The sequence below is a fragment of the Lucilia sericata genome, unplaced genomic scaffold (assembly GCF_015586225.1).
Source record: "Lucilia sericata isolate MDLA Ls3-8-SP2 unplaced genomic scaffold, ASM1558622v1 Contig000171F_arrow, whole genome shotgun sequence".
NCBI classification, from domain to species: Eukaryota; Metazoa; Arthropoda; class Insecta; order Diptera; family Calliphoridae; genus Lucilia; species Lucilia sericata.
In genome coordinates, this window is record NW_023994200.1 from 73243 (window position 1) to 85747 (window position 12505).

Below are 12505 nucleotides of genomic sequence, written 5' to 3' on the forward strand. Positions count from 1 at the left end.
ACCAAAATTTCGTACAAGCATTTTTTCAATTTGTATAAATATTTCAAACTTTGTTTACGTAATTTTTATATTTAAATGGCTGTGGCACCTTCCACCCAAAGAAAATATGAATTGTAATATTAGGGATGCTGACCCATGAATTAAAAACAAAAATTAACAACAATTTAGTAATGTCTTGGACTCACACAACAACTTATTTTTTTAATGACTACTACATGCCGTTTGTATTACATTTAAGTACTTATTTGTAAGCTAGTGTGGTAAGTACTTACCTCCAATGACATCTTAAGTAGTGAATAGCTTGTTTACTCATTACTTTGCAATGTAAGTATTTGCTATATAGATAAATAAATATGTATGTGTGTCATTGGACATACAATAAGGTCCAAGTGATAGAATTTAAAGTGTGGAATACTTCACAAATATTGTCTATTATTAAATTAAGGTTTGGTTTTTAAGGAAAAATTATTTATTTAAACAAAAATGCTCAATATTAAAAAAAACTTTAGAAATGTGATTATATCCAAAATTTTGTAAAGCTGGTGATAAATGATAATAATTGCAGTGATATAGCGCCCATTTGGTACCATTAATTCAAATACTTTAATACTTTTGGGTTGAAAGTCGAATAACATGAAAACCCTATTTTAAACATTCTCAATATCCTTCCCTCCTTTAAACAATTCATTAAACTTGCACATGTGAATTAATACCTTATTTTCAACTACAAATTCCCCTACGTTACGTATGTTTATACATATATTTCTCTTAATACCCAATAAACCGCTAATTACTCCATATCTAATGATTTTGCCAATTGAATTAAAGCTGGTTTATCCACTTTTCCACATGACGTCAGTGGAAGTTTTTCAATAATGTTAACGAGGCGTATTATACACGATTCATTGCATTTCAAATGTTTTTCTAGTAATTTTTTAACTTCAACTTTTAGCACTTCATTTTCTATTTCCTGGTTTTGTCCCGCCATCAACATTTCGTTTTCATTTGCTTGCGTATTTTGCAATTGTTTAACAATATACAAAGCTCCTTTATCCTCAACATCCGTATTGGAAGTACGATAACCCACTAATGTTGAGGCAAAAATACTAGAGAGAGTACAAACTAATTTCTCTACTTCACTGGGTATTAACTAGAATTAGTTGAAAGAAAGAAAAAAAGTAAAATTAAATAGAAAATGAAATCAGTGTTAACATAAGAGTGTGTATATTAAACTTACTATAACCTCTTTGGTTCGAACCAAATCCTTATATCTAGCCAAGACATGTAAAGCTTTATTATCATCCATATAACCATAATCGCCAGTATTAAGAAAACCATCACTGTAGTAAATTTTACTATTATCGATTTTATGATAACCTAAGAAGGGCATGGGAAAGCGAAAACACAATTGACCTTTTTCATTAGGACCCACGGGTTTTAAATTATCATCTAATAATTTAATTTCTACACCCGGCACTATATAGCCCCCATTGATATGTTGATCACAACATGCTAATCCGGCCAATTCAGTCATACCATAACAACGCATTATGGTGGCTTGAGGGGCAAGATTTCGCGACATATCTATTACAGTTTGACCAGGATCTTCTCCCCCTAAATAGATAAATTTAACCGAACTCAAAGCATCTAGATCATAGGGTTCAATAGAGAGTATTATCTCTTTAAATACTGAGGGAGGGCTGAAAAAGTGGGTTACTTTACCCTTTCTCACCACCTCACGACCATATTCTCCGGCCGGAAAACCACTAGCATAAACTCTCTTTATACCTAACAGTAGGGATTGTAGCATCAAATCCACTTGACTTATCCAGCGTATAGGACTTAAAGAAAATATTGTTGAATCCGGGCTTAATATAGATTTACCATCAGGTTGAGTCCAAAAGGAGATTACACCATGCAACATTTGAGCATGACTTAGAGCTACCGCTTTAGGCAAACCTGTAGAGCCTGAAGTGAACAATAAAACGGCAGTTTGCATTAAAGGATCTCCCAAATTTGGCAGGCGAAAGTTGTCTTGGGTAAAGGAGGAAATGCTTTTGAATAAAACATTATCTACATTCACACCAGATTTGCCATCAATGGAGATTTGATACTTGAGACAAGGCAGCTTAATATCTTTCATTACATCCAAAATGGCAGATTTAAATTTCTCTTCATATAGTAAAACACAAGGATTTAATAAATTTAAAGTATACTTAGCAGCATCTGTATGAAACGAATACAAATCATATAACTATTTGAACTGTTACTTCAACAACTTACCTCTTGAAAAAGTGGTCTCAAAAAAATTAACTACTGCGCCCAACATTAAAGCACCCATGGCCAAACTGCTTACTTTACTATTAACCATGGAATAGAATACCACTACATCACCTTTCTTAATACCCAATCTTTGTAAATTGATGGCAACTGTCACAGACTCACGATAAATTTCATTCATAGTCTTACTGACTCCGGTATCATAATGCCATTCTAATACCTTATCACCGGGTACTTTCTTAACATTTTCCAAGAAAATCTCTCCAATAAAATGTTTAATATATTCTCCATGAGTATAATCTAAAGATTTCCAGATTTTAGTTTCCGGATTAAATTCGATTTTCATGTTAGATTTATGCGTTTAAATTGTACTTGAACTTGAAATGTTTGAAGTGAAATACAATCATTTTGCAAGTTACCTTGATTGTTATAGGTTTTATTAAACAAATATTCTTATAAAAATTATAGTAAATATAATGTTGCAATTTTGTAATTGTTAATAATTTCGTTAATAGTGTAACTAACATGCAACACGCATTAGAGAATATACATGTTGATGAATGCCTTTTTAAAAGTTGACAATAAAATTAAGAAAATTTATTTACGATTTACATACATAATGACGAATTACTGCAATAATGATATAACTAAATAGTGAGGTTGTTTACTATAAAGCTTTCCAGTTAGTTTTACAACTATTTAAATATTTCTATTATTTTTGGCTTGAGTTCTCTATTTGCTAGTCTAGCAAACAGGGGTTTGCAGGTTCGATTCCCTTCAAAGACACTAATCAGTTTTAGTACAAAGTAATAAGTACAATTTCATAATAAAATTAAAAAAATATATATATTTTTTGTAAAATATATTTAACAAAAGCAGTTTTACTAATAATTATAATTTTTGTGAGTTATGTCACTATTGCATTAAACGCGTGCAATGGCCTTAATATAATAAATTGCATGTATGCAACTTTTTTCTCCCATATCTAATTATTTTTTTTTTTTATTGAACTATTAGTATTATTGAGAATATTTTATTTGTTGTTACAAATAATTTAAAATAAATTTGTTTAACAGTTAACTGACTTAAGTGGTTGTAATTTATACGTATTAAAATTTATCGTTTTAAGGTCAGTTGGTAGAAAATTACACTATAAATATATATGGATATATCAAAGTCTTCGAAATGTCATTCATTTCATATACACATTGCAAAAGGAATAGAACCGATATATGTAGATATATCCAATTTAAACCCAGCAAAAACCTACATTGAAAAGTTGTGGCTTCCGGTAGGTTAGTGGTTAGTGTTCTAGTCTGGTAGACCGGAGGTCGTGGGTTTGATTCCCAACTGAGGCACTGGATAAGGAGCTCACAACAGGGCCGATAGAGGCCTAGGTGTATTTCTTCGGATTTGATGTTTATATGTACATCCTCATTTCAAACTAACTAACTAACTACATTGAAAAGTTAGGGATTAAAATGCTAAAATTTACTTTTACAGTGCATTTTAAGTCATTATATTCTTGCTTTCAAATAATTACATAAATAAATCATTATAAATAGGGAGTTAAAAAGTTGTATGGTTTAACGCCCAAAAAAATTCCGAAATAGAATAAGAACCTGGGTCTAACCTCTTCATTAGTCCACTGTCGTACTCCCAACACCACTATAGTTGTTTTATTGAGCATAATACATACATATAATGGTTTTCACACAGAAATGTAAGTACAGGTCATTACCAATCATTCTATTTTATCTTAAAGTTGAAAAATTGAGAGAAAAAACGAAAGAAAGAGATTTTATGAAAAAAATATGTCAAATCAACTAACTGACTACTGTAAGGCTTCTCACAGAAATTAAAATACTGTTTCTTTATGACGAATTATTCTCACGCCATTGACTGGATGATAATTCATATAATATTCCTATTAAGCTAAATTTTAGTTCCGTTTTCCTATAATTTTAATAACCAGCTAAATATACACTTTTATGCAATTTAGGAAATATGTATTTTTTTTTTGCCTATTATCGCCAATAATTTGTATGGCAGATTTAAGCAGCTTAACACATTTAATAAATTTTAGCAATAAATAGCAACAATTTTATGAGAACTAATATGAAATACAATACAAGATTTTTACAACCAATATCGTAAAATTTTATTAGTTTGGTGTTAATGTTTCAAACATAAAATATTTATACACAATAAGAGAATTTTGCTGAAATACACTGAAAGAATTTAAAATTACATATTTAACTGTGTGATTGATTTAATTAAATATTGCATTTGTGTGGAAATCAATATTGCAGGTAGAAATAAACAAAATTTTCGATAATTTTATAAAAAAATATTTTGATAAATTTTTTCTTTTTATAGAAAATTTTCGATTCATTTGCTTTTTATATAAACTTTTCGATAAATTTCCTTTTTATTGAACTTATCGATAAACTTTCTTTTGATAACAACTTTTCGATAAATTTTCTTTTTATAGTAACTTGTCGATAAATTTTCTTTTTACAAAAACTTTTTGATAAATGTTTTCCTCATACAGAAACTTTTTGATAAATTATCTCTCTTTGTAGAATGATTAGTATAAATTTTCATTTCACAGAAAATTTTAATTTCATAGAAAATTTTCGATAAATTTTCTTTTTGTATAGAATTTTCGATAAATTTTAATCTTATAGAAATTCTTCGATAAATTTTCATATTATATAAAGTTTTATAGAAAATTTTCGATTAAATTACAAAATTTTCGATTAATTTTTAATTTATAGAAAATTTTCGATAAATTTTAATTTTATAGAAAATTTTGGATTAATTTTCATTTTATAGAAAATTTTCAATAAATTTTCTTTTTGTATAGAATTTTCGATAAATTTTCCTTTTATAGAAAATGTTCGATAAATTTTCATATTATAGAAAATTTTCTATAAATTCATTTTATAGAAAATTTTCGATAAATTTTAATTTTATAGAAAATTTTGGATTAATTTTCATTTTATAGAAAATTTTCGATAAATTTATAGAAAATATAAAACTTTCGATAAATTCTCTTTTTATAGAAAACTTTCGATAAATTCTCTTTTTATAGAAAACTTTCGACAAATTCTCTTTTTATAGAAAACTTTTGACAAATTCTCTTTTTATAGAAAATTTTTGATAAATTCCCTTTTTATAGAAAATTTTCGATAAATTCTCTTTTTATAGAAAATTTTCGATAAATTTTTTAAATTCTCTTCTTCGATAACTTTTCTTTTTATAGAAAATTTTCGATAAATTGTCTTTCTATAGAAAAATTTTGATAAATTCGCTTTCTATAGAAAATTTTCGATAAATTCTATTTCTATAGAAAATTTTCGACATATGTTTTCTTTTTATAGAAAATTTTCGATAAATTCTTTCTTTTTATAGAAAGTTTATTAAAAATTTTCATTAAAAAAAGTATTGAAAATGTTCTATAAAAGATTTTTTATAAATAGAGAAAATTTATCGAAAACTTTCTACAAAAAGAGAAAATTTGTGAAAAACGTCGATAGCCTTTTCTATTGATAGAAATTTTTCCATAACAATTTTTTAAAAAGTTTTCAATAATTTCTAATAAATAGTTTTTTTTTAATAATTTTTCAATAAATTCTATTATTATAGAAAATTTTCGAGAAATTATTTTTATTAAAAATATTCCGACAACATATTTTTCCCAGTGTACTTTACCAATTTACTGCAGTAAGTAAGTTAATAAAAAGTTTCTTAGTTTTTTTTTTGATTTTTTCCCTGGTTTTGCAAAACATTTGCGAAAAACTTTTAATAGCAGGAAAACAACAACAAAAAACTTTGATTGCATGTTCTATTGGTATTGTAAATGTGTAAGAAAACTAAAGTCATATAATTTGTGGCCAAAAATACGACAACAACATTTCAATGTCCACTAATTGCATCACATAGGACAACGAATGATATATGATGGCCAAACATTAACTTGAACTTTCACAAGTATGACTAATTATAAGTTTTTTTTTAAAGGGGGCAATTTTATAGATGGCAGTAAATACCATCAATAAAAGTTGAGGCTAAACAAGTAGACACTGGCTCATTGAAAGAAAGGATTTACTTATTGAATTATTTATCTGTTTGTTTCATTTTCAGTTGTTTTGGATAAAATAAGTTTATTTTCTTCTATAAAACGGGCTTAAGCTGTAGTATTAAAAGCTTTTGTACAAACAAAACTCTTTTTGATTTTAAAACAATTAAGGTCATTGAAAAACAATAGAAATTTTTGCAACTTTGTTTTAAAGTGATTTCAAAAGCAACGTCAACTACATTCTAATGTTTTTAATATAAAAAAATATTTAAACCATATAGAAAATATTTCTTTTGTACTCGTTCTAATACTTGCATACACACACATAATCTAATTGCATTTCTTTTATTTAGTAACACATATACTACTTTTCATTGAATTGTGTTTTTGTTTTAGGTTTTTCTTTCTTTCATTTTTGATAAAAATTTCTTTATACTCGTAGTTTATAAATTAAAATGTAATAAACAGACGTGTCTGTTTATGCACCACAAAATTCGCTTGTCTTTTGATCACGTTTGAATGAAGAATAAAACTAAAACTAATGCATGGAGGAAATACCCGGCAGATAGGAGGGGGTGGCCGTTATTCCCTTGTTTAAAATAAGAAACAATATTGTTTTATTTCGGAATTGACCTATAGACTTCATTATGGATTAGTATATGGACTAGTCTATGACCTAGTGTATGGACTATTCTATTGACTAGTGTATGGACTAGTCAATGTACTAGTCAATGGACTAGTCTATGCACTGGTCTATGGACTAATATATGGACTAATCTATGGTCTAATATATGGACTAGTATATGGACTTGTCTTTCAACTAGTCTATGGAATAATATATGTACTAGTCTTTGGATTAGTCTATGAACTAGTCTACTGGCTAGTCTATGGACAAGTCTACTGACTAGTCTCAGGACTAGTCTACTGACTAGTCTATGGACTAGTCTATTGACTAATCTACTGACTAGTCTATGGACTAGTCTATTGACTAGTCTACTGACTAGTCTATGGAAAAGTCTATGGACTAGTCTATGGACTAATGTATGGTCTAGTATATGGACTAGTCTTTGAACTAGTCTATGGACTAATCTTTGGACTAGTCTATGAACTAGTCTATGCACTAGACTATGGACTAGTCTACTGAATAGTCTATGAACTAATCTACTGACTAGTCTGGACTAGTCTACTGACTAGTCTTTGGACTAGTCATCTGACTAGGCTCTGGACTAGTCATCTGACTAGTCTCTGAACTAGTCTATGAATAAGTATATTGAATCAGTGAAATAGTCTGAGGACAAATCTATTGACTAGTCAGCAGAGAAGTCTGTAATTTATGTAATTTGTTGACTAGACTATATATATGACCGTTGTCTTTAGACTAATATGTGGACTAGTATATGGACTAGTCTTTGAACTAGTCTATGGACTAGTCTCTGGAGTAGTCTTTGGACTTGTCTATGAACTAATCTATGCACTAGACTATGGACTAGTCTATCAACTAGTCTACTGACTAATATATGTACTAGTCTAGTGACTAGTCTATGTAGTAGTCTAGTGACTAGTCTATGTACTAGTCTAGTGACTAGTCTATGTACTAGTCTAGTGACTAGTCTCTGGACTAGTCATCTGACTCTATGGACTAGTCTACTGGCTAGTCTATGAATAAGTCTATTGAATTAGTGGAACAGTCTGAGGACAAATCTATTGTCGAGTCAGCAGAGAAGTCTGTAATTTATGTAGTTTGTTGACTAGACTATATATATGACTATTGACTAGTTTATGGAGTAGTCTTTAGATTGTCTATGGAATTGTATATAGACTAGACTATTGAGTAGTCTATGGACTAGTCTTTATAATATCCTAAAAACTAGTCTGTTGACTGGTTGAGGAATAGTCCATAGTAGTCATTAGTATGTAATTCTATGACTAGTACTTATATGAAATAGACTATGGACTAGTCTATGTACTAATCTATGAATAAGTCTATAACAAATTCAATAGACTAAGAATACTTCGTTGACACTGTTTTTGATTTTTGTCTAAAAAGGTTATTCAATACAAAAACTATTGGGTGTTTCACACTATTACACATATCCATAAATATATGTACAAACATACATATGTATGTAGCTGTAGCAAATTTACTCGATATTGGAACACATGTTGCTAACATATAAAGCGTGTAGCTACTTTTTTCCGTTCCTTTATTTATTTTTTTTACTCTGCTAAAGATTTTTGTTGCAAAAACATATTGGCGCCTTATGTGCAGCAAGAAGCAGCTAATAAAGTTTGCAGCCAAAAAATAACATGATACAAGTATTTATTGTTCAATCGTTTCACAATTTTTTCTCATTTTGTTTCTCAATATTTCATCAATACATCAATAAGATACATAAATACATACATCAATACATATGTATCCAATGCTCTGCTATTGAAGTGTATTGAATGTGAAGTAGTTTTATATACATATAAATTTTTTTGTTTCTGGATCTTTCATTCTTAAGCAATTTGCAAAATATGTGCATGTCATAAATCAGATAAATGATGATTACACGTCCCGATACACAATGCAAAACCTGACAATGATGATGATGAGAACATTTTGGGGAGGAGGACTCTAAGGCTGACGACGATGTCGAATGACGTGGATATTGAAGATGGTGGTGATGATGATGCTTTTATATGAAAATTTTATAAGATTATTTAATCTTAAATACATTTTGTAGAATGATTAAAACAAATAATTATTTTTATTTTGTTTTTTTTTTTTTTTTTTTTTTTTGTGAGTGATTATTAGCAGATGTTTTTCCTATAAAATTAATGTGTTTGTTTATTGTGTTTTAAAATTAAGTTTTTAAAGAACATTAAAATTATTTTAATGAACGGAAATTTAAATTGTTATGACATTTTGAAAATAAGTTTTTGAAAAATTGAAATGTTAAAAACGTGTTGGATTGGAAATTCAATTTAAAAGAGGAATTATTAAGAAGCAGGATGATTAAAATATATACATCGAACAAAACTTAAAATTATTTCAAGTCTTGTAAAAGTACATTTATAGTTTACAATACTTCAATTTCATTATTAAAGAATTTTATTCCTGACTATGGATTTCAAATTAAATTTATTTAAAATTCATTTTAAATAACGCAATTCAATTGACTTTATATCAGTGTTTATTAAACTACATTAAATAATTACATTGTAATTTATGCTTCTTGTTGTATCTTTGTTAGTTGTTTATTTATTTGTTTAAATTCTACTCTATTTGTTTTTCTTCAACATGTCATGTACGTCTAAAGAAAAACTGCTAATATTTGTTTATAAAAGTTGACATTTCGAAAAGGAAAAATTTGAATAAGCATCAATATGCATGAACTATTTTAAAAAGGAATAATATACATACATGAACAGTTTTAAAAGAACAGGCTGAAACAATAAGTGTTATTGCACAAAAATTAGAGAATATTTTGAAATTTTTAGAAAAATTGTATTTTTAGATAAAATTTGCAATAAATTCTATGAAAATAAAATTTTATCTCTATAACTCATCCCTGTAGAAACGATTTTCGAAAACTTTTCAATTAATTTTCTTTCGAAAAAAGAAAAAATTGTCGACAAATTTGCTTTTTAAAGAAAATGTCTAAAAATTGCCTTTTTATAGAAAATGTTCGATAAAGTTTTTCTTTATAAATAATTTTTGATAAATTTTCTTTTTGTCGATAATTTTCAAAAATTATAAATAGAAAATTTTCAATAAATTTTCTTTTATAAAAAAATTTCAATAAATTTTCTTTTATATAAAATTTTCAATAAATTTCTTTGTAAGGAAAATTTTCTGTAAATTTTCTTTGTAGAGAAAATTTTCTATACATTTTCTATAAAATTTTCTATTTAGAGAATATTTTCTATAAATATTCTTTGTAGAGTAAATTTTCTTTTTAGAGAAATTTTTTTATAAATTTGCTTTTTAGAGAAAAGTTTCTATAAATTTTCTTTGTAGAGAAAATTTTCTATACATTTTCTTTGTACAAACAATTTTCTATAAATTTTCTTTTTAGAGAAAATTTTCTATAAATATTCTTTGTAGAGAAAATTTTCTTTAAATTTTCTTTTTAGAGAAATTTTTTTATAAATTTGCTTTTTAGAGAAAAGTTTCTATAAATTTTCTTTTTAGAGCATATTTTCTATAAGTTTTCTTTTTATAGAAAATTTTCAATAAATTTTCTTTTTTAGGAAATTTTCAATAAATTTTCTTTTTTAGGAAATTTTCAATAAATTTTCTTTTTATAGAAAATTTTCAATAAATTTTCTTTTTATAGAAAATTTTCAATAAATTTTCTTTTTATAGAAAATTTTCTATAAAAAGAAAATTTATTATTATTATATCTATAAATTTTCTTTTTATAGAAAAATTTCAATAAATTTTCTTTTTATAGAAAATTTTCTATACATTTTCTTTGTAGAGGAAATTTTCTATAAATTTTCTTTGTAGAGAAATCTTTCTATAAATTTTCTTCATAGAGAAAATTTTCTATAAATTTTCTTTTATAGAAAATTTTAATAAATTTTCTTTTTATAGAAAATTTTAATAAATTTTCTTTTTATAGAAAATTTTAATAAATTTTCTTTTTATAGAAAATTTTAATAAATTTTCTATGAATTTTCATTTATAAAAAATTTTCAATACATTTTATTTTACAAAAAATTTCCAATAAATTTTATTTTACAAAAAATTTTCAATAAATTTTCTTTGTAGAGAAAATTTTCTTTAAACTTTCTTAGTAGAGAAAATTTTCTATAAATTTTCTTTTTGGAGAAAATTTTCTATGAATTTTTTTTTAGAGAAAATTTTCTATGAATTTTCTTTTTAGAGAAAATTTCTATGAATTTTCTTTTTAGAAAAAATTTTCTATGAATTTTCTTTTTAGAGAAAAATTTCTATGAATTTTCTTTTTAGAGCAAATTTTCTATAAATTTTCTTTTTAGAGCATATTTTCTATAAATTTTCTTTTTCGACAAAATTTTCAATAAATTTTTTTTTTTTATAGAAAATTTTTAATAAATTTTCTTTTTATAGAAAATTTTTAATAAATTCTCTTTTTATAGAAAATTTTTAATAAATTTTCTTTTTATAGAAAATTTTTAATAAATTTTCATTTTATAGAAAATTTTTAATAAATTTTCATTTTATAGAAAATTTTTAATAAATTTTCCTTTTTAGAAAATTTATTGATTTTTATAGAAAATTTTCAAAAAATTGTCTTTTTATAGAAATTTTTAATACATTTTCTTTTTATAGAAAATTTTAATACATTTTCTTTTTATAGAAAATTTTTAATAAATTTTCTTTTTTAGAAAATTTATTGATTTTTACAGAAAATTTTCTATAAAATTTCTTTTTAGAGAAATTTGAGGACTCTAACTGTTATATTTTCTGAGATATACTGATTTAATATTTTCTTAATATGGAAGGTGCCACGCCCACTATAGACATTCCGCCCATTTTGTCCAAATATATTCTTATGGATGTCAAAGTTGTCCGTGAAAAATTTGAGGACTCTAATTGTATTAGTTTCCAAGATATACGACTTTTAATAGTTATTTAATAAGTAGGCGTGGCACCTTGCCCACTTGAAATTTCAAAATAAAAAGTAGCCAGAAAAACAGTTTAGCCGTTTAGGCAGCTTCAAACAAACATACATATATACATACAAACAAACACACATTAATTTTTATATATATAGATATACGCCCACTATAGCAAATCCGCCCATTTTGTTCATATATACCTCAAAGAAATTAAAGTCCATACAAAATATGAGGACTCTAGCTGTTGCAGTTTATGAAATATGCGACTTTAAATACTTATTAGGTATGTGGGCGTGGCACCTCGCCTACTTGAAAATACAAAGTTGCCTATAGTTCATTCCAGAAATACAGGAAGCGACTGTTAAAATTTCAAGATAATCAGTTCTAGAAAAATTTCAGTAAATTTTCTTTTTTAGAAAATTTTCAATAAATTTTCTTTTTAAAGAAAATTATAAATACATTTTCCTTCAGAGAAAATTTTCTTTTTATAGGAAATATTAGAAAATGTTTCTTTTTATTGAAAATTTTAAATTTAAATTTATCGAA

At 25.9% G+C, this 12505-nt stretch overlaps 1 protein-coding gene across 1 annotated transcript; it reads right to left on the reverse strand.

The window, feature by feature from the left end:
- Positions 1-223: 223 nt before the first annotated feature.
- Positions 224-2711, reverse strand: LOC119601504 (probable 4-coumarate--CoA ligase 3). Its single transcript, XM_037952463.1, has 3 exons — positions 2284-2711; positions 1238-2226; positions 224-1150 (listed from the first exon to the last, which is right to left on the reverse strand). The coding sequence occupies exons 1-3, from the start codon at positions 2624-2626 to the stop codon at positions 791-793; spliced, it is 1692 nt and encodes a 563-aa protein (XP_037808391.1). The 5' UTR covers positions 2627-2711; the 3' UTR covers positions 224-790.
- Positions 2712-12505: the final 9794 nt, after the last annotated feature.

What these genes read in the sequence shown, in the direction of transcription:
- LOC119601504 (XM_037952463.1), bottom strand. Translation starts at nt 2,626, where the DNA reads ATGAAAATCGAATTTAATCCGGAAACTAAAATCTGGAAATCTTTAGAT. An exon ending in TGAGACCACTTTTTCAAGAG is followed by an intron (nt 2,227 to 2,283) that starts GTAAGTTGTTGA and finishes CGTTTCATACAG; the next exon opens with ATGCTGCTAAGTATACTTTA. An exon ending in TTCGAACCAAAGAGGTTATA is followed by an intron (nt 1,151 to 1,237) that starts GTAAGTTTAATA and finishes AACTAATTCTAG; the next exon opens with TTAATACCCAGTGAAGTAGA.